The sequence below is a fragment of the Uloborus diversus genome, chromosome 7 (assembly GCF_026930045.1).
Source record: "Uloborus diversus isolate 005 chromosome 7, Udiv.v.3.1, whole genome shotgun sequence".
In the NCBI taxonomy this organism is placed as follows: domain Eukaryota; kingdom Metazoa; phylum Arthropoda; class Arachnida; order Araneae; family Uloboridae; genus Uloborus; species Uloborus diversus.
Window position 1 is genome coordinate 132,818,788 of NC_072737.1, and position 20,094 is coordinate 132,838,881.

General features: G+C 33.8%; 1 protein-coding gene across 1 annotated transcript in view; it reads right to left on the minus strand.

Moving 5' to 3' along the window:
• LOC129225572 (lysyl oxidase homolog 3A-like) overlaps positions 1–20,094 on the minus strand; it is a 122,757-nt gene that overhangs the window by 33,823 nt on the left and 68,840 nt on the right. Inside the window, exons 3-5 of the mRNA XM_054860020.1 lie at positions 16,485–16,664; positions 14,161–14,314; positions 5,726–5,860 (exon numbers count right to left, since the gene is read on the minus strand). Coding sequence (XP_054715995.1) covers positions 5,726–5,860; positions 14,161–14,314; positions 16,485–16,664 — 469 coding nt within the window. The remainder of the gene's footprint in view (positions 1–5,725; positions 5,861–14,160; positions 14,315–16,484; positions 16,665–20,094) is intronic.

The window sequence follows — 20,094 nt, forward strand, 5'->3', positions numbered from 1 at the left end:
GAAATTCGAAAATTTGCACGAATCCAATACTTTCTTCTATATATTAGATATAGAAGAAAGTAAAAATTGATTTAAAATTCGGTTAATTTTCAAAGTTTGATTTCTGTTGGATTTTTTGTTTGATGTTATTTTCAATGGATGTTTGAAGTATTTCAATATTAAATGGCTTATGAAAATGTAATCAGTTCTTCCTACCTATTTATTTATTATTACTTTCTTCTATATCTAATATATAGAAGAAAGTATTGGATTCGTGCAAATTTTCGAATTTCGAATTTTGACGGATTCGAACGTTTTGAGGTGTGCTGAGTCCATTTCGACTATTTTTGGAAAATGTCTGTCTGTCTGTGTGTGTGTATGTATGTGTGTGTGTGTATGTATGTGTGTCACGTCTGTGTGTGACCAGTTTTTTGTGGCCGCTCTACAACAAAAACTACCGCATGAAATCGAACGAAATTTGGTACACATATGTGCCCCTATGTGAACTTGTGCCCATTAGTTTTTGGCGCGAATTCCTCCAAGGGGGGTGGAGCAATGGGACGTTTTTCGAGTTACGCGTGCTTGCTATTCCTCAGGAAATTAATTTCGGAATCAAACAAAATTTGGTCCATATGTTGGTACAAACAGGAACAGGTGCTGATTCAATTTTGGTGTCAATAAATCAAACGGGGGTTGAGCTATAGAACGTTTTTTGTCGTCAATTGTGACTGCTGTATCTCAAGAAATAATGAACGGAATGAAAGAAAAAATTATCGGCAAGTAGCCCTTAGTGGGTATAAAAACTGATTTTATTTTTGTGTCAACAGCTAAAAAGGGGGTAGCGCAATCACCCGTTCTTTTTTTCCATTTTGAGTGCCCTATCTCAAGAAGTAATGCTACGTTCTGGTTGAAATTTGGAATATATGTGAATCCATATGTAAACAGGCTTTGGTTCTATTTTGACGCCAATCGCTCCAAGAGGTGTTGATTTTTTTTTTTTTTTTTGCGAATAAAAATATTTTTATTAATGCAACAATAAGAAAGATAAATCGTAATAGATTGTCGTCTGCGTATTTCTCGTGATTTTAATTGTATGGAAATGGTAGGAAATATTATCTCAATGATTTAAAATTTTTAACTGTTGCCATCTTATGTTTGTTAACAAATAAAATATTTGTAATTCATTCAAGCAAGGCTTTTAAAATAACTTTCAGTTTTCGCTCTTTTGCTTTGCTTTTAAAATAATTCAGACATTGGGATGGTAGTCAAGTTTTTGCATGTGTAATTTTGTTTTTGTTGGGAATATTGCTTCCTCGTCAAGCATGGGGAGGGATCAGAAAAAAAAAGAAAAATATAGAAGAAAGTTTCGTGATGGCCACAACATACTAGTTTTTTATATGTCCATGGGTACAAAGGTCTCTGTTCGTGGGGTGAACGGGTTGTTATACCCAAGGACAAAAAAGACGATTTTAAAGAAAAAATTTTTGCAGTTAAAAGCTTTTAGATTTTCACCTGACAAAAATTGCCAAATTAGATGATAAGTTGTAGATTCTGTCAAAACATTTTACCGATCGATTGTTCATTCACAGAGCCCAGCAAAAATTGAAAAGTAAATTTTGTCCGTGGGAACAGCAGCTTTCCCTATGGTGTGAATTTTCCTCTCTTCACTATACATATCAGTGCTAGACGAGCACCCCGCTCAATGTCCCAGTGAAAGACATAACCAACAATCCTTGTAGAACACGAGTAAATCAGAAGACGAGTGATGGCAATAAGTCTACAAGGCAAGACCAAGGGCATCCCAAACTTAAATTTGAGGGCGGAAATTCTTAATTTGCCGGATGGAACTTCAAATTTTGCCGAAGGAAAAAATATGGGTATGCACATGCACACCTATGTATAGTTGATGAAAAAGGTACATACGGGCATTTAAAAATTGCAATTATGTTTCCACATTTGTTGGCAAACCGTCGGACGAAATTTGCGAGGGAAATTTTGGAAGTTTGTAGTGACCTCAACCGTGACCTTCAATCGTGGCACCGGCCGCTGGGAAAGACGCGAGCATAGGAACTTTTGTTTTACCACTGGATGATCAATGCTTCCCTGTACTCTATTTTTACGCAGTGTAAATATCCTTTTAATTTACATCAAATGTTCCAATGGTCTCAAAAGGTGAGCTGTAAATTGCTAATCTAAAATTTCTCAATCCTTTATATGAGAGTCGAGAAATGATATGTTCACACTGAATGCTTCTCGTGTGAAATTCGGAAGTGAACTGTTATTAGAACAAAATCATTCGGTCCAAATGCAGCGAATGTGCAATGTGATGAATATGCGTATTGAAGACAAAAGATCAAATAACCATTCGGGCTTTTGTATTTTTTGAGAAATTGTAATGCTTTTCGGATGCTATTTTTTACTCAAGGCAATTTAGTCCATTTTTTGCAGCTGTTGAAACTTTATTCCAAACATTTAGTGCTAATGAAGGAGACGTTAACGATTTTGCGCTTTTGTGCAAAAATTGGTCAATGAAAATTTCCTACACAATGCGCTTTTCTAGTTTAACCACCGTTCCCTACCAATTAGCAACGATATCTATTAATCAATCGGGCAACAAAAACGTATATTTTCCCTTCGTTCTGACTATATCTCTTTTTGTTCAAGTGTCAAATTATTTGCAAGTCTTAACTCTGGGAAAAATTCTTATAAGTTGTCTTTTTTTATGACACAATAGCCAGCTAGACTATCCTAAAGGTTGGAAATTTATTTATAGCTACTGTCCGTATTCATGTTGCTTTTTGAAATACAACTTGTCAACTTTTTACTTATACCTGAAATAACCGTGGGCTGTCATGACTACAGAAGTTGATCATGTAGCACTTGTGAGCGTATTGACCAATGATACAAACACATGTGCATCAAGTTAATACACTGAATGTATTCATCATATTCATAACTTTTTTACTTCCTTTTACAAAAAAGGAAGTATTGTATTCGCGAAAAAATTTTCACTCAAAAATCGCCCTTAATTTCCATTTTGCTCACCCCCAAATGAATGTTGAGTTTTTTTTTTCGATTCGACCACTTGCGGAAAAGTGCCTAAGAATGTATAGACACGCGAAATATCCATTTTGACCATCACCGAGGTAATTACAACGACTTTTCTCGTGACGTCTGTATGTATGTGCGTATGTGTGTATGTGCGTATGTGCCTCGCATAACTCAAAAATGGTATGTCCTAGAAAGTTGAAATTTGGTACATAGACTCGTAGTGGGGTCTAGTTGTGCACCTCCTATTTTGGTTGCATTCGGGTGTTTCTAAAGGGGTCTTTTGCACCTTTTTGGGGGGAAATCATTGTTAATTTCGATGCAAACTCAAGTGGTGTTATAATTTGGCGGTCACTTGGCGATATATCGCCAGTCTTTTGGTTGCCAAGTTTTGTCGCCAACTTGGCGAAAAATTTGGCGATTTTTTTTTTTTTTTAAATCTGCTTTCAATGTGGCCATTGCTAGTGATATTTAAAGAGTTAGAGAGAGAATCCCATTAAAATTGCAATAATAGGGAAATAGCATTAAATTGGTGTAAAAGGAAGTCATGTGATGCACACATCAGCTCGTTTTATTGAGCGTTTGACGTGCTCTGATAGGCTCCTTTATTCCGAAGTTTTCAAGGGGGTGAAAGTAAAGGGTATAAAATCAATGCATTTTGTATGAAAAATGCATCAAAATACAAGCAAAAATGCATAATTGCATTATGTTTTTGAAATTCAGGGTGTGGGGGGTCAACTGAACCCTCCCCCTTCTGACTGCCTAAATAGAGGACCTGTGCTGCCGTTAGTAGCAATCACTGGGGACTGAATACTCTTCAGCTTAATATGTATCTTGTACGCGGTGTATTAACACACTATAATATTGTTCACAACCAAATGTTTACTACCGAGCCCAATACAAAATGAATCGAAATTTTTTTTCCTCGATCTATCTCACCCCGGCAAAGAAACAAAGACTCAAAAAAGAAAGAAAGAAAGAGAAAAAAAAACAGCATTGGAGAAAATCGAGGTATACAACAAAACTTAAGTGATTTAGTCTCAAATATACGAACAAAAAAGTTAGGATGTGATGTTTACTGGTTCGTTTTTGTTTAAGTTAATAGTACATACTTTCAGTTCAAAAAAATTTTCTTCTAAATTATAAAATTTTAATGATGTATTCCTATTGATTAATCGTTTTTTACGCCACCGCCCACCAGTGATGTAACTTTGTGCGAGTTCTACGACAAGAAAGAGCACGAAATGTAGATTTTAAATCAATGACTAGTATATTTCCCCCAAATTTTGAGTTGTGTCACTTTCCCTGCTGGGATGCCATAGATTGTTTGATAAACGATGTTAACATTTTAAAACACTACATTTAAATGGTTATAAAACATTTTATTTTTCTTCTTATTAACGAGATTTATAAGCATATTAGCCATCTAGGGGAAAACTTTTTCCAAGCATTGTAAACATGAAACAGCAGTGAATGACTTAAGCCTTCACCGAGTGGTCATTTTCATCCGGTCGACACCGGTAGCTTGCACCGGATGCACATATCGCATACATAGAATGAAAACTGCATATCTCTAAAAATATTATCATCATATACGTGCCCTTTTCATTCTACCTGTGCGATATGCGCCATAGTCACACTACAGGCAGAGAGGGGAAGGACCCCCCCCCCCCAGAACTGTTAGTTTTAACACATATTGTCAAGCCTAATTTTTTCTGTTTAATTTTATCATCAAACTTGAGAATCTTTCCAGCATGAAAAACTTAGGTTATAGCCTGTTTTAGATTTACTACAAGACATGAGAGATTTCCTACTTAGCCACTCATATAAAGTTGAGCTGGCCAAGGGATAGTTATGTTTCAAGGAGTTCTGTTTTCGTAACTGGTTTGTTCATGCTTGGGGGGAGAGGAGTGGGGGTTGTTATTTGAAACAACTAAAATGTAGAGATTTAGGCAAGGTGGTCAACGAACTTTTTACGCTGAAAGTGGTATTCTAAAATTTCGTTTAGAAACTTCAACTTCGTAACAATTCCGGGAGAATTTTTCGAAACCCCATTCCCCTTACTTCATCAAAGTTCGTCTAAAATCACGCTTTTTGGAACTTCAGTTTCGAAAAATTACTGGGGGAAAGTCACTAAACCTCTTATTTCCCCTAACACTGCCTTCCATATCTAAAATCACGTCTTTCAGATTTAAATGCTGCCAAATGCCCCCGGGGTGGCCTCCAGACTCACATTGCCAAAGATCATCTAAAATTGTCTTTGTTGAACTTCAATTCCGAAAATTTTTCCGAGAGGGAGACTCGAACCCCACTCCTTTCCTCAACGTCGTCAAAGACGGTCTACACTTTCGTTTCAGGACCTCAATTTGGAAAAATTACTAGTTCAGGGTCCCTCAAGGCAGGGGCGATCGCCCCATCACCCTTCCCTTGTATCCGTTCTTAGGAGTGGCAGATTCAATTTTCTGTCCTCTTTGCAACCGTGGAGTGCCTAAAGAGCACCTCAATGTCCGACATCAGACGTAATATCCGTCCGACATAAAGCATGCCCTATTGCCATCAACTCTTTTCCTTTTAATGCTTTTGACAGTATTTTTGATGATTACTTTTATCCTTCCTGTCTGTATGCTGTTTGTTGACTAATGACCGAAAGGTCGAAAGAAAAAGAAAGAAAACCTCAGAGTACATAATTGAAGCTTACCTGGTCTGGATCTGTCATATGCAGTTGAAGATAAACAATTTTCTTCCAATGCACATTGTAAACTAGACATCGCAATGTTATCGATGTAGGAGGTTCTTTCAATTTCTTTTTCGTCAACGACTAAGTCAGGCAAAGCTATAAAGAGATTTAAAAAAAATAAGAAATCAATTTAAAAAACATTTACAAATGTATAGTTTCTGAGTAGCATTATGATTTTTGCAAACGAAAATTCACTTTTAAGATGAAATTAGTTTTAAAAATCAAAAGAAAATCACCACATTCGATACTAAAAAAGTAGGGGAAAAGGGGGCTCGTGTGAACACGGGGCACATGTGAACATGGTTTGTTTTACTAAGATCACTTCAAGCAAAAAATCTGAAAATTTCTCAAATAAGGGCAGTACTAGTTGTACGTCTTGGACAAACATTAGAGCAACAATCTGTGGTGGCAACTTCTTTGTTTTAGCAGATGTTGAAAAAATTTTTATCGCTGTCACGTGAAAACAGTTGCTTCACGTGATAACATTTTAAAACTAACTGCCAATTTAAATCTAAGTATTACGAACCATTGTATGAGCATTCAAGTAAATTTATGACTATGTTTAATTTTTTTCATTAAATAAAAAATATTTTATTTTTGCGAGTTAGCTCTAAAGCAGACGATGAGGCATTTGTGAACACAACATGTAGGGACACAAGTGAACAGTTCCCATAGCCGCTCTCCGTAATATTATTATTAGTGAAGGATATTTTAAATGTTTAAAAATGTGCAAATACTCATAATTATTATTTTCCTGTAATTAGTTTTTAAATTTATTGTTAATTGTTATTAATATTATTAAATATTTATTTATTTATGTTTATTTTTTTTAAATATTTTTTTTGTCACTAAAAAGTTGATCAATAATTTAGTTATATATATTACTTACAGGACATAATAAGACACAAAATGTTTTAATTTAATTAAAAACTGAAATTCAAAATCATTTTAAAATACAATATCAAACAATGTATGAAGCTTAAGAGAAAAATATATGTAGAATAACCCTTACAAAATAAAAAATTCTTTGTATTATGTAGTCATGTAAGTTTTTTTCTAGTCTATTCAGTGACCAGGACAGGCTGCGAGACTTTAGAATTTGACAGTGAGCAGTTATATGTTCGGAAAAAAAAATCTTAGTGCGTCCATTACTATACAATTGAAACTGACGCAGTATAGATTACAAACCTTTCAACGTATTTATTATTTAGGTACATGTTTCATATTGAAGAATTTTCCTTTAAAATATGATGCTTCTCCTGCAGTTTTTACCCACGTTCATATGTGCCCCTGGCTTGCTCACATGTGCCCCCTTCTAGGGGCATATGTGAACAACTGCAGACGTTTTTTAAAAATATCATAAAGTAAAGAAATATATTTTTAAAACGTCCCAAAAGAAAATCCATGACACATAGAAAAGTGTATTCAATCATGGGAAAATTTTTGCGTTGAGAAATTGATAATATTTTTTGAAAAGTAAAGAAATGAAATAAATTGTTCACATGTGCTCCTTTTTCTCCAATATCTTCAAATATAAATCTCTGTGTTTTCGTTTGAGCAATATACAATCCCAGAATTCAGACATATTAGAACAAAGTAGATACAAAAACCCAGGATGTCAGCAGAAGAACGTAATGGGGAATGCATTTTAAAACGTTCAATTGATTAATTAATTTCATTTTCAAAGGTAATTTCACGTAGTTACCTCTTTTCAAATTATAATTAAGTTAAAATTTGCTTGAAAAATGGTTCAGGAAATGGTACGGATATATTTACTGATCTACAAGGGTTAAGATTCAAATTACGAACTCAACTTTTGCTGAAGGAGCATTTTTCATCGTGTGGTGAACCTAGATCTCAACATACCCTTTCAATTATCGTTTAAACACTTCTCCAAAATAAAGTATAGTGAACTTAATGTACAAAGTGAAATTAGTGTAACAATGAACAATGATCGAGGTGTTGGCAACCGAAAGCTAGACGGTGGCAAACTCTTCTACTGTTTGACCACGGATTGTATGTAATTTGGCAATCGGCCAAGTAAAGACGATTCCATGTAAATGAATCTGGCAGAGGAGGAGGTAAAATAGCGATGGGATATTGATACACGCATTTTATAATGTCACTTGTGCTTTATTCATTTATTGCATTCTCTAAAATGAAATAAGGGGAAACATAAGTAGTTACTATGGAAACAACAAAAAGAAAATAAAATGTTTTCATTTCGTTCGGGAATGTAAAAGCAAAATGGTAAGCTGAAAACTAGATTGTGAATGAATAAATCAATTAATTTTTGTAGTGAAAATATAGATTGAATATACTTTAATTAATACTTTAATTTTTAGATTAAAAAATATTGCTGTGAGCAAATTTTCACATTTACAAAAATGGAGCTAAATATGCAAGAGTGCACGTCTGTAAAATCAACTAACACCCCTATAAACTAATAGATACGTCCATTTCCGCCTATAAACCGGACATTAGCCTTTCGATGTAATCAATGGTCAGACAGTAATCTACAAAATAATTCTTGCTTATAAAAAATTTTGCTAGAATTCCAAAAAAGTTGTAAGAAGATGTAAGAAAGTATTAAAAAAAAAAAAACCTAAGTGTTTCTTTCATTTATCGAAGTATTAGATAACCTGTAATGAAAATTTTGTTTTGGGAAAATGTATTAATATATAATAAACATTTTAATTTAAAATATTTTTTTTTTGCAAGTCGAAAGTTTGAAAAAAGCACGTTAGTCAATCCTTTATCATTTACTGCACCAATGAAAAGAACGAAATTGCATGGAAATAGAAAATAAAGAAAACGTTATGGAAAACCGGTTATACATATTTCTTGTTTTCGTTTGTTTCTCTGTTTATTCATTCATTTATTTAAAAATCAAACATAAAATCCTTAGTGAAGTCCTATAAACTATTTAGTTAGTATCAATTAGGCACAAAAATATTTTATTTTTCAAAGCAAAACAGTTTATTTCGAAAGTAGTTATAAAAATGCTTTGAGAACTGGTTCTATTTAATAGGAAAAACAATTTTAATTAGCATCGTTGCTGTCCAAGAAGCTTTTAGACAACCGGAACAGACCACGCCCTGTAAACATGTTTGGAAAATTTAAAGCATATTTTCGACACCTTCAACAAGGTATTTTACAGTTTGTCAAATAAAACAATCGTGCAATCAGAAAGAAATGGGGTAAAAATAAAATCGAAAAACCTTTAAAATTTGGTACGCATTTTGCACAGTAACTGCCGTAAATATTCAGCGTGAACCTAAACATTTCGACATTTAATCTAATTTAGAACTCAAGATTTTTAATGTAACTTTCGTGATTAGAATCATCATGAAAATTCCGTTATTTCCTTTAAAGAAAAGTGTTTTGATCTGCACTAAAAACAGAATGTTTCCATGTCCTCATGTCTGGTAATCGATTTTCATAAAATTTGGTTAAAACATTCATGTGAAGCATGGAGGTGTGCAAGTTTTTCTAAAGTTTGATTTCGTTCTTTTTCATTTCAATTTTTGCTCTTTCTTAGCGAGGGAATTACTTAATCGTTTTGAATTTGGTACCATTAGAAAACTCATAAAACCTACACCAGACAAATGTTGCTCTCTATGTTGAAAATCGGACATGCTAAACTAGAAAAAGGGGTCTTTTTTTTTTTTTTTTTGCGTTGGCGAAAGTTTATATTCAAAGCTCAGCTCAGTTTTTTTCATCGTATGTACGAGGCATTAGACGGTTACAGTAATAATGGACGGAAATAAGGAATCGAATTGAAATATTTTCCCAGTTTAAATGTCGTCTGCTTTTAGTAATGGAACTGCACTTTCGGAAAATACATAAATAAACAAATAAAGAAAAAATTAAAAAAAAGGGGGGGGGGGGAATGATATTGCGAAATTGATTCTAAAATGATAAATTTAAGGAAAACACATCTTTTTAAGCTTTAAAGATAAAAGTTTTTTCATTTTTTTAAAAACGTTTGTAACTCTACGCTGATTAATAAAAAAAGATCATCTTTTTTGTCTTACTTTTTATACATTTAATGCATTTTAGGTAAATTAAAACTAAAATCCAAAATTAAGTTCATTAATTGTGCTTTACCATGCACATGGTTCAGTTTAATCCTAGTAGAGAACCAATTATCCGGGAAGTTCGGGATCATCGCTGTCCCGGATATCTGAATTTCCCGGTTTTCTGGATCACTAAAAAGCGCTATTGGCCGTTTGTTTATGAAATTTAAATTACTATAATAAATAGTAATACAGTAAAACCTGTAAAGTTGACCACCCTTGTAAGTTGACCACCTGTCTATGTTGACCGCTTTTGTCAGGAACGGAATTAGTTCTATCTCATATAATGAAGGAAAGCCTCTGTAACTTGACCACCTCTCTATCTTGACCACCTGTCTATCTTGACCACTAATGTTCGCCAAATTTGGTTAGGAGTATTGTAAAAAACCCTTTGTAAGTTGACCACTTGGTTTATTTATTTATTTATTTTTTTTAACTTTCTTCAGCAAATTATTTTATTTTATTACTTATTTTTTATTATTATTATTATTATTTTTCATAGCTTTCCAAGAATATTTTTAATGCTTTGATGACGGAACAGCATTTTACTAACTAAACAGCAGCATAAAGCTTAACGCTGCTCTTTATTCTTCAGACTTGTTTTTCATTTGTTGTTCTATTTGAGATAGCTATTTGTACTCTGTTCAATGAAAATAGGTGTCAGTAGTAAAGTTCAAAGTCTTTTCTTTCAGTTGCAATTGTTGTGACAACACAGGAACTGTACTAAAAAGAGAAGGCCCGGATCTATACATTTTGATTCCCCTGCAACAAAATATGTAGCGCCCATACCTACAGGCCAGCAGTGTCTCTTAGTAAAGTCAAGAAGTCTTAGTACTAGTTTTTTTTTTTCTATTTTTTCTTCAATTTCTAGGGCCGTTAGCCCCTTTAAGGACGCGGGCCTCTCGCATTGCGAGTACGCAGATCTGGGCTTGCTAATGAGTAAAGTTACATGTTTCTGGTGCAAGGGATTAAGAGATAGGACATTTTGATTTTGCCTTTATGAACTGGGAGAGTCGAGCTTGTTGCTCTTTGTGCTATAAGTTTTACATAAAAAGGCTTCAAAAAGAAAATTAGCTGAACTTGAGATTAATAAAAAGTATGAAATATTAAAATTAACTGAAAATGGAAAAAGCCAGAGAATATTAGCTGGCATATAAGGAATTTCTAAAACTAAAGTGTCTAATATAGTTAAAAAGTATGGTTATAGATTGCACCATCAACTATCCAAAAAATACGCAAATCTAGTTTTCGGTGTTTCCCGCGCTTTTCCGACATTACTTATGCTCCAAACGGCTTTAATTAGAGACTATTCAATAAAATACTGCATTAGAATGTGACAATATTCATTTCTTTAGTATTCAGTTGGAATAAAACACGAAAATTTCAGAGTGTACTTTTTTAATTCAAGAAAATATTTCGGAAATTTTGCCCCGCTTTGAGGATAACGCTCTGAGTTCGTTTTTGAAAACATTTTCCCGAATTATAGATGAGTAATATGGTATTTATTGAAAAACCGCTCATATTATTTTAGGTACTTTAAAAAAAAATGCTTAGTTTTCAAAAATTGCCGAAAATGCGCATTTTTTAAAAATGGCGGGAAAATCGGCAAAAGGTTGCCGATTTTCTGGTTTCCCGGTTTTTTGGTTCCCGGATAAAAGGTTCTGCACTGTAATTTTACTTTATAAAGTGCTACATAATAGTATCTTTCTCAAAACATTTTCGTTTGTTTTTTATTTCAACACTGAATTCTTATTTTCTAACACTGCTTTGTTTAGTTTCCTTCGCATGCAGAAGTGTAGCTTTCATTGTTACTAGAAATTCATTAGAAAACAATGAACTGCAGTATCTTGACTTCTAGCGTGCGTACATGAGTAATATGCGACTGTAATCTTATTTTATTATTCCTTTTTTTTTTTCGTTTTTGTCACAAAACATAGAGTTATTGCTTTGGTTAATCAATTGGTCGTCGTTGGTGACAAATTTTCAATTCTGACAAAATAATGTTGGTATTGAAAAGGAAAAAAAATAAAAAAGAAAAGAAAAAAACAAACTACTCTATTACTATATACATGACTTGAGCAAAGGCAACTCAACTGGTCTTTTAGTTTTCTACCACGGACAGCGCCGTGTAGATACCACTACTTTCAAATAAATAAACAACAGTCAGTATTTTTTACAAGCTCTGAGAATCTATGAAGTGTTGCGGAATTAACTAAACAATTTACTGTGATTTCTGCTAAAAAATGGCAAACATTTCGATGAACCTATGTTTATATATTTTAAACTATAAACATTTGAAGTAATAGTTTATATACAGAAGACCGTTTTAAGGAACTAGTAGGTTACGGATGCACGCATTTTAATGAACTGGTCCGTAGAAACTAGGTACAAATGTACAAATGTCGAACGTGACCTTTTAGAACACTGCAAACCGTCTGAGTCATGAAAAAAAAATTATTTGATCAGTCAGTTTTAAGGTTTAGAATTGATGTAAGTAGTGATAGATGATTCTGCTGTTACGCGTGGAAATTTTTTGATAAATATTTCCTTGCAATTTCACATATGTACAAACTAATAAGGGATGAAAGTTAAAAAATTTGTTGATGCTGTAAAAGTACTTGACATTTTTGAACAGAAACTAACTTTTCGTTTAAAGAAGAAAACCTTTTTTGAGGAAAATACTTGGGGAAAACCGGGGCACGTTTACGCGGATTTTTTTCATTGTTATGTTTTAACTTAGGAAATTTTAAATATTGCGGTTTTATGAAAGCGTTAATGGAGTCAAAATTGGTATATTCAGTTGTTGCTCAGCTTGTGTTTTTAACCGAAAAAACAATTTTTGACTCCAAGTCGGTTGCGTAAACTTGCCCTGGACACGGGGAAAGTTTACGCATATTCATTTTGACACCTAACGTAGTTCTGTTAGTGTTTTGAACATGTCTTACCATCGCTAAAATAAAGCAAATTTATTACAGACTGAAGTGTATAAAGTTGAAGCTTAAGGGGCATGAAGACAGCACTATATGATTGTTAGCTATGAGATACGAATGCGTAAATTAATTGAAAATTAAACGGTAATTTTCAAAACTAAATAGCCTGAAAATACTAAAAAAATTTGAGACAGTTTGGAGCAAAAGAAGTGTCAGGGGCACGTTTGTGTAAGACACAGTAAGAACGATCGTAAAGGTGCACCGACGTTCAACGCTTAAACTTGCCCCGTCACCAAGCTTGGAATTATTTTTAACGTGCAGAAAATTTTAATATTTCAGTTCATACAAATACAATTATCAAAAAATGATAAAATTCTGCTAATTTATACATGTTTGCTTTTTCTTAACTAAGTATTATTTATTCACTATAAGCTTCAAAACGTTCAACACAAAATTCACTCAACTTGGTAGAAAACAGATTATTCTTTCTGCATGCTGGACCGAAGCTTGACTGATGCTCAAAACTTGTGAGAATACTTGCAAGGGAGTAGCATCAAACTGTTATGAATGTTGGCTTTCCAGTTATAATTCGTTTTGAGAAAAGGGCACTGCGCAAACGTGCCCCGGTCTACCCTATTGCTACGAAAAAAAATATCGAAACTCTAAAAGAATATTTTTTGAACACGGAACAGAAAAGTTACGAAAGATCAATGGAGAGATGAGCTGCATATCCGTTGCCAACGTGAGCACAATATTTTCCTCAATTCCTTTTATTCGAAAAAAATGAGAGAGGAAAAAAAGGGGATTTTAAAGTTCATTTAAAACTTAACTTTTTTTTGCCTCTCTCATTCAAGTTTTATTGTTCACCAGTGGTACCCGCACGGCTTTGCCCGTAATAGAAAAATTAAAAGGTCTTTTTGGTTTGCCTGTAAATTTGCACATAATGTATGGTGAATTTTCTCGCCAATTGGCTTGTGCCCATGTTACGGTTCCACGTTATGACAATTTCGTAATTTACTCGTCCATCTTATGATAATTTTGTTCTTAAAATTGGAATAGAAAAAGAACCACATCGAATTTTTGAAAAATCGTTTCGAGGTGCACACCCCCAGGCTACAAACTAACTTTGTGGTAAATTTCATGAAAATCGGCCGAACGGTCTAGGCCCTATGCGCGTCATAGAGATCCTGACAGACAGAGATCCGGACAGAGAGAGATCCTGACAGACAGAGATCCTGACAGACATAGAGAGATCCGGAAAGATAGACTCTCAACTTTATTATTAGTAAAGATTTTCAAAAAACTTTTTATTTATTTGTCTATCTTTGCTGATTTCGACATTTAATCAAAAACGCTAACCTAGGGGATAGATAGGAGAAGCACTTACTTGCAGAACAGACAACTCCAGCAATGTTGTCTTCGCCAGGACAGAAAACTCGACCAACTCTATCGTGTACGCAATCAGCTATGTTGTGTTCACTACCCTTGCACTTGACGCCACTTAGCACCATATTGCTATGCTGGCCTCCGTAAGTTCCACTCTGTAATTAGAAAGAAATCGTTTTATCCAGTTTCACGCAAGAATATCCATAAAATAATGTCCCTACTCATATTACAAGCAGAAGACTTTAAATATCCAGCCTAAAAACATTCAAAGAACTCTTATTGCCCTTTCTATTGTATTTACCAGTAATCACAGTCTAATTTAATTTCCTTTTCACTTGTATACTTTGTTTATTTTAATCTTTTATGCTTTTGTATGTGTTTCTGTATACAGTGGACTCTCTATTCTGAATACACATGGGACCAAACAAAAGTAATCAGATTATGGGGTGTTCATTATAGAGGGAGAATGGAGAATACATGTATATGTATTCTACTGCGTTAATGCACTATGTTCAGTACTTTGCCTAGTGCAAGTGCAATGTCTAATTCAACTCAGTAGGATCTAAACTCTTGCATTCCTTTCTTTTTTCTTAATTTAAAAAGTTTTACACAACATTCTACCACAAACTATTACAATATAGCTACTGGTACAATACCTGGAGCGAGAAAAAAAAAGTAATTTTTAATCTGTTTTTGCAGTGTGTATTCTCATGCAAGACACGTGTGCGTAAGTACGTATCCAAGTGAAAATACTTCGGATGATTATCAGCCGCATTTTGCTTTTAGGTAATTGCAGTTAAAAGGTCTTGAATACTACTTAACACAATGGCTGGATTCTTGAAATAAATTCAGTGGCAGAAACTTCAGGCTCATATTGCTTATCTGAATGATTTTATGTGATGCAGTAATATCAGGAAAATAATTTTTATTCTTCCTCTCTCCATCCTCCCCTTGATACCCTTTTTTACTTCTATTAAGTGCCTAATACACCACTGAGCTCCACCTCTGCTCGCTGACGCTCACCAACCCACAAAAATTGCTTCGAAATCTTATTTAGTTCGCAAAGATTTCCATTGTCTGTAAGAAAAAATAAAATTGAAATACGCATTACGATTAGAACAAAATGAAAATCTCCCTCCCGTAGAAAATAGAATTTAAGTAAAAAACTCAAAATAATTGAAACAATATTTAAATCCTGCTCCCACACGAAGACATAAATAACTTCATGGGAATATGCATTATCAAGTTATATAAATAAAAGAGAAAAAACTTTTGAGGAGCACCCCTTCCTCGGGTTCCAAACTAACTTGCACTCAGTTTCACATATCATGCCTCAAACCATGCTAAGAGGCTTCTGAGCTTTGCAGGACGGCAGTTTTGTATCTTGATAAGTTGTTTTCAAATTTATTGTCTATAGCAACATTTTGTGCTTTGGTTCCACGTTTGAACTGAGTTAAGCCTAGGAGTTTCGCTAAAGAAACCGTTATATCTTCTGTTTTAATTAGTTGAGAAAATTGGAACTAGTTCAATCTAATGCAGAAAAAAAATGCTCTTTCGAACGACACAGAATGTTATGAAGATGTAAAATCTTTTATTCCTTTAACAGGCAATTTGTGAGTGATTTTGGCTTAAAAAATTAATTCCAGAAAAACTTGTTCGAAATTTGAAAAAGCGCTCTGAGGAGCAAACCCCCGGAACTCGAAGCAATTATGAATACAATTTCAAGGCTGTAGGTGCTATATTGACTCTTAAACACAGAAACTCCTCAAACATGCTTTCACAATTTTTATGGCGTTACTTTTTTTAAAAATACACAGAGGAAATTTACCGATTGCTTTATTATGTCGTTGGCTTCATTATTCGTTTTTTGTGGAGGGTAAATTTTATTTTCATATTGTTTTTAGAATTATGCCAATTGAAAATACTTCCTAAATTGGAGACCACATGGCGATGACGTATTTCCAAAATAGCGAAAATGGGCCGAATATGAGATGCCTAACCAATGTCGATTCGATGATATTTGTAGAAATTCCCTCAGAACCAATGACAAACATTGTCAATGCACTGTCTGTGTCAATTTGGTGATATTTGGAAAAAAATCTCAAAGAATCAGTGACAAATAGTGTCAATGTAATCATGAATCTCTATAAAACTCTTTCCTCCTTCGTTTTTGCACAAACTAGAGGGAGTAAGTATTAAATCTATTCTTTTACTTTCTTCAAGGTATATAATTTTATACTGTACATGTGGTGTGCACATCAGATCCCCTCCCCACTCTAATTTTACTGTTTATATAGTATTTTATGCAGGTTAAACATCACTCACCTGTACTGAAGATTTAGCATGTCCCAGCCCCAATTGGTTGCAGACTACATTGGCTTCCAACATGCCCCATCCATCACCGCAAAGCAGGCCCCATCCTTGAGGCATACGAACTTCAACCCTTCCTTCTGTTGTTGTTCTGCCTCCTGCCAGCCTGATGGACAGATCTTTTTCCGTCACAAGCTATAGAAAAAAAATTCGTGTTACTTCTTTCGGAAAAATAGACAACTGCAAAAATATAACTTAAATACACACGCATCATGTTTATCAAACCTGTATTTGCCTTCTAATTATTTCACTTAGGGGGGTTCTCTTCCTCTTTTTTTTAAGCAGGCGATTGCTGATGAAAACTCTTAAGTCGACTCTTAAGAAACCGTTCTGTCTCTTCTTACCGTCGCAGGCCGCCTAAGTGCTTACTTCAAACACTTCACATGTGCATGCTGCAGGCATCGTTACCATGTTGGGAGCATGCGTATGAGATGGAGTTTTTCCTTCGAACAGCATGCTAGAGAACCTTAAGAACATATGGAAAATTCCGAGTACACATGGGCAACATTTTTGAAACGCTTCAATTCCAATAAAAGTGTTCTAGTTGTCTAAATGTGCATTGAAATCTATTACGAATAAGTTTCGTTAAAAATAAAATGTACTGAAATATGCTCCAAATGTGTCTCGCCAAGGAAATTTCTTAAATTTAAACTTGGGGAAACACATTTGATAACAGGTTGGAGGCACAAATGAGGGTCAGATTGGGAACATATTTGGGAGCACTTGTAAAATCATCGCTTTCTTCCGGACAAATACGACTCCAATTTTCTTTAACTCTAGTCAATAGAATCTTTCAATATCATACTAGTAGAAATTTTGTTGCAGTGAGTCGTTGTCAATTGGTGCAGCGAACGCCGTCAAAAAGGATGGTCTTCCCTGCTGGAAGGCCGTCTATTGCCTGGCTGCAGTTTACATCTGCCCTACTGGTATGATCAAACGAAATTCTTAGGCGTAACGCTAAAAGGTGGCATGATGCGGAAAAAAGGTATGATCATATGAATGTTCCATAAGTGCTGTAAAAAGTGTCCCAATATATGTGTGGTACAAAGTGTTTTAAAAGAAGAAACAAGTGTCAGGATTCAAAAAAAAAAAAAAAAAATCTCAAATGTCTCCCCAAAAGTGTTTAAAAAGTATTCTGAATCAAATATGTGTTTTGAATATGCTCTCAGAAGTGTTTTAAAAGCTATTTTAAAACGTGTGCGCCAAAGTGTTCTGAAAAAGGGGATAAGTGTTCGTGTTCAAAAGGTGTTTAAAAATCTCTGACGATTTGCAATGCTTCTTGAGTTACGTGAACTGCAAGCATGTCCGTAAAATTATTAATGTTTACTTGTGATGCATAAAAGTAATGTGTATTTAATGAAGGTCCTTGTGCAGATATTAGATATTCTATTTTATTTTATATAAGAGTTCTATTTTATAACCATAAACAATAATGGTTGTTTAGTTCCTAGAAGGAATAGTGAAAATATTTAAGCCCCAATTGAGGCAAAAACAAACTGCTACTTTTGAAAAAGACCTACAAAGCGTCTTTTGCTCAGTTGGTAGTAAAGTGAATTGATAAGGAAGAATGAAGCTTCAATCATATATTTTTTTTCGTTTCTAAGATAAGCGACGATGACTGTTTAATTTCTTAAATCGGTACTGTCAAATTTTAATTTATAAAGAAGGTTACGACATTTCGCTGTTGAAAGTAGATAATATCGAGCAGTTTTGGACAGGAAATAGAGATGCACGGAGAGATAAGCGTTTTGAAAAAAGATAATTTGGGTTAGGTCACCCAATATGACGGTACTGTCTATTTTGGGGTACCCATCTTTTTCTTTTTCATATAGGGGAAAGGGCGGCACATGTGAACATTTGTTTTCTTTTCTTATTTTCTCGAAAGATATTATCAATTTCTCAGAACAAAAGTATCCCCATGATTGACTTGTCTTTTTCTTGTGCCCTAGATTTTTTTCAGATTGAAAAAAATATATTTCTTTACTTTATGGAATTTTTAAAAAATATCTTCAATCGTTCATTTGCGCTCCTTGTAGGGGGACATATGTGAAAAAGCCTACGGCGCATATGAACAGGATCGAAAAATTCAGGACAAGTGTATCAAATTTCAACGAAAAACTCTTTAATGTGAAACATATAGGTCTATAACAATGGGGTCGTTTCTAAAATTTTAAAAGCATATTTTTCTGAAAGAGCATGCTTAAAAACATAGGATCTGACCATTTTTTAAATAATTTATTTAAGTTTAATATTTTAAAAAAATTACTTAAATCGGTGCGCTTTCATTGTTTACACTTCTGTCGTGTGACATCACAAATGATGAAATGCCATTCAATGGTGCCATTCACAGAACAAATATTTAATTCGCATCTTTTCTCACGTGTATTGGTAACGATATAGTTGATAGCAAGCGTACAGCGCAATTTTAATTCGCTGCTTGATTATCATAACGTGGAAACGTAGTAGAAAGATGCGCCAAAATGCATCATTTGTGACGTCATAAAGACCACGCCTTGTTTTCAACCACACCTTATTTGAAAAATCGAACATTTTAAAAAATTAATTAAAAAAAAAAACTGTTGGGAAAATGAAAGCATTTTCTGGATCCAAGTAATTTTTTTTGCTCATTCTATCCATTTCAGTGACTAAAAGTAGTACTTTTGACTGAAGGAAACAACCCCATTGCACTATAGGGTTTGCTACCTATACTGCGTCAGTTTAAATTGTACAGTAACTGTTAACAGAAAAATATTTTTTCCGAATTGTGTAGCTCTGCTAACCGTCAAATTTTAAAGTTTCGTAGCATGCTCTAATCACTGGATCGACAGAAAAAAACTTATAAGGCTAAACAATACAAAGATTATTTTATTATGTAAAGTTTGTTCTTGTTATATAGTGCGTTAAAGCTTCATACAGAGTATGATTATGACTTTTAAAGTTATTTTTAACTTCAGTTTTTAGTTAAAGGAAAATATTTTGTCTTTTGTTTCTTTCTAAATATTGTATAAAATTAAACTGTTGACTAACAATTTAGGAATAAAAGAATTAAAAAAATAAATTATAAAATAAATAATTAATTAATTGACAATAATGAACATTTAAATTTACAAGCTTATTGTATGAAAATAATATACATCTTTACACCTTTTTTATAACACTTTTAATAAACCTACATTGATATTATACAACGGAGAGGATATGGAAACTTTTCACATGTGCCTCTACATGTTGTGTTCACAAGTGCCCCGTCATTTACCTTAGAACTAATTTTCAAAAATAAAGGATTCTTAATTTAATTAAGAAGTTTAAACATTGTCATGAATTTATTGAATGTACGCATAATGGTTTGAAATAATTAAGGTAAGTTTATTAGTTAGTTTAAAATATGTTTTCACGTGAAGAAGACAGCGATAAAGTTACATGCAACATCTGCAAAATCAAAGAAGCTGTCCCCACAGAAACAAAAACTGGCTCCTTGCTATAAAAGTTTGCTTCAGAAGTAGAACTGGTACTGCCATTACTTCAGAATTTTTGAAGATTTTTTGCTTGACGTTATCCTAGTAAA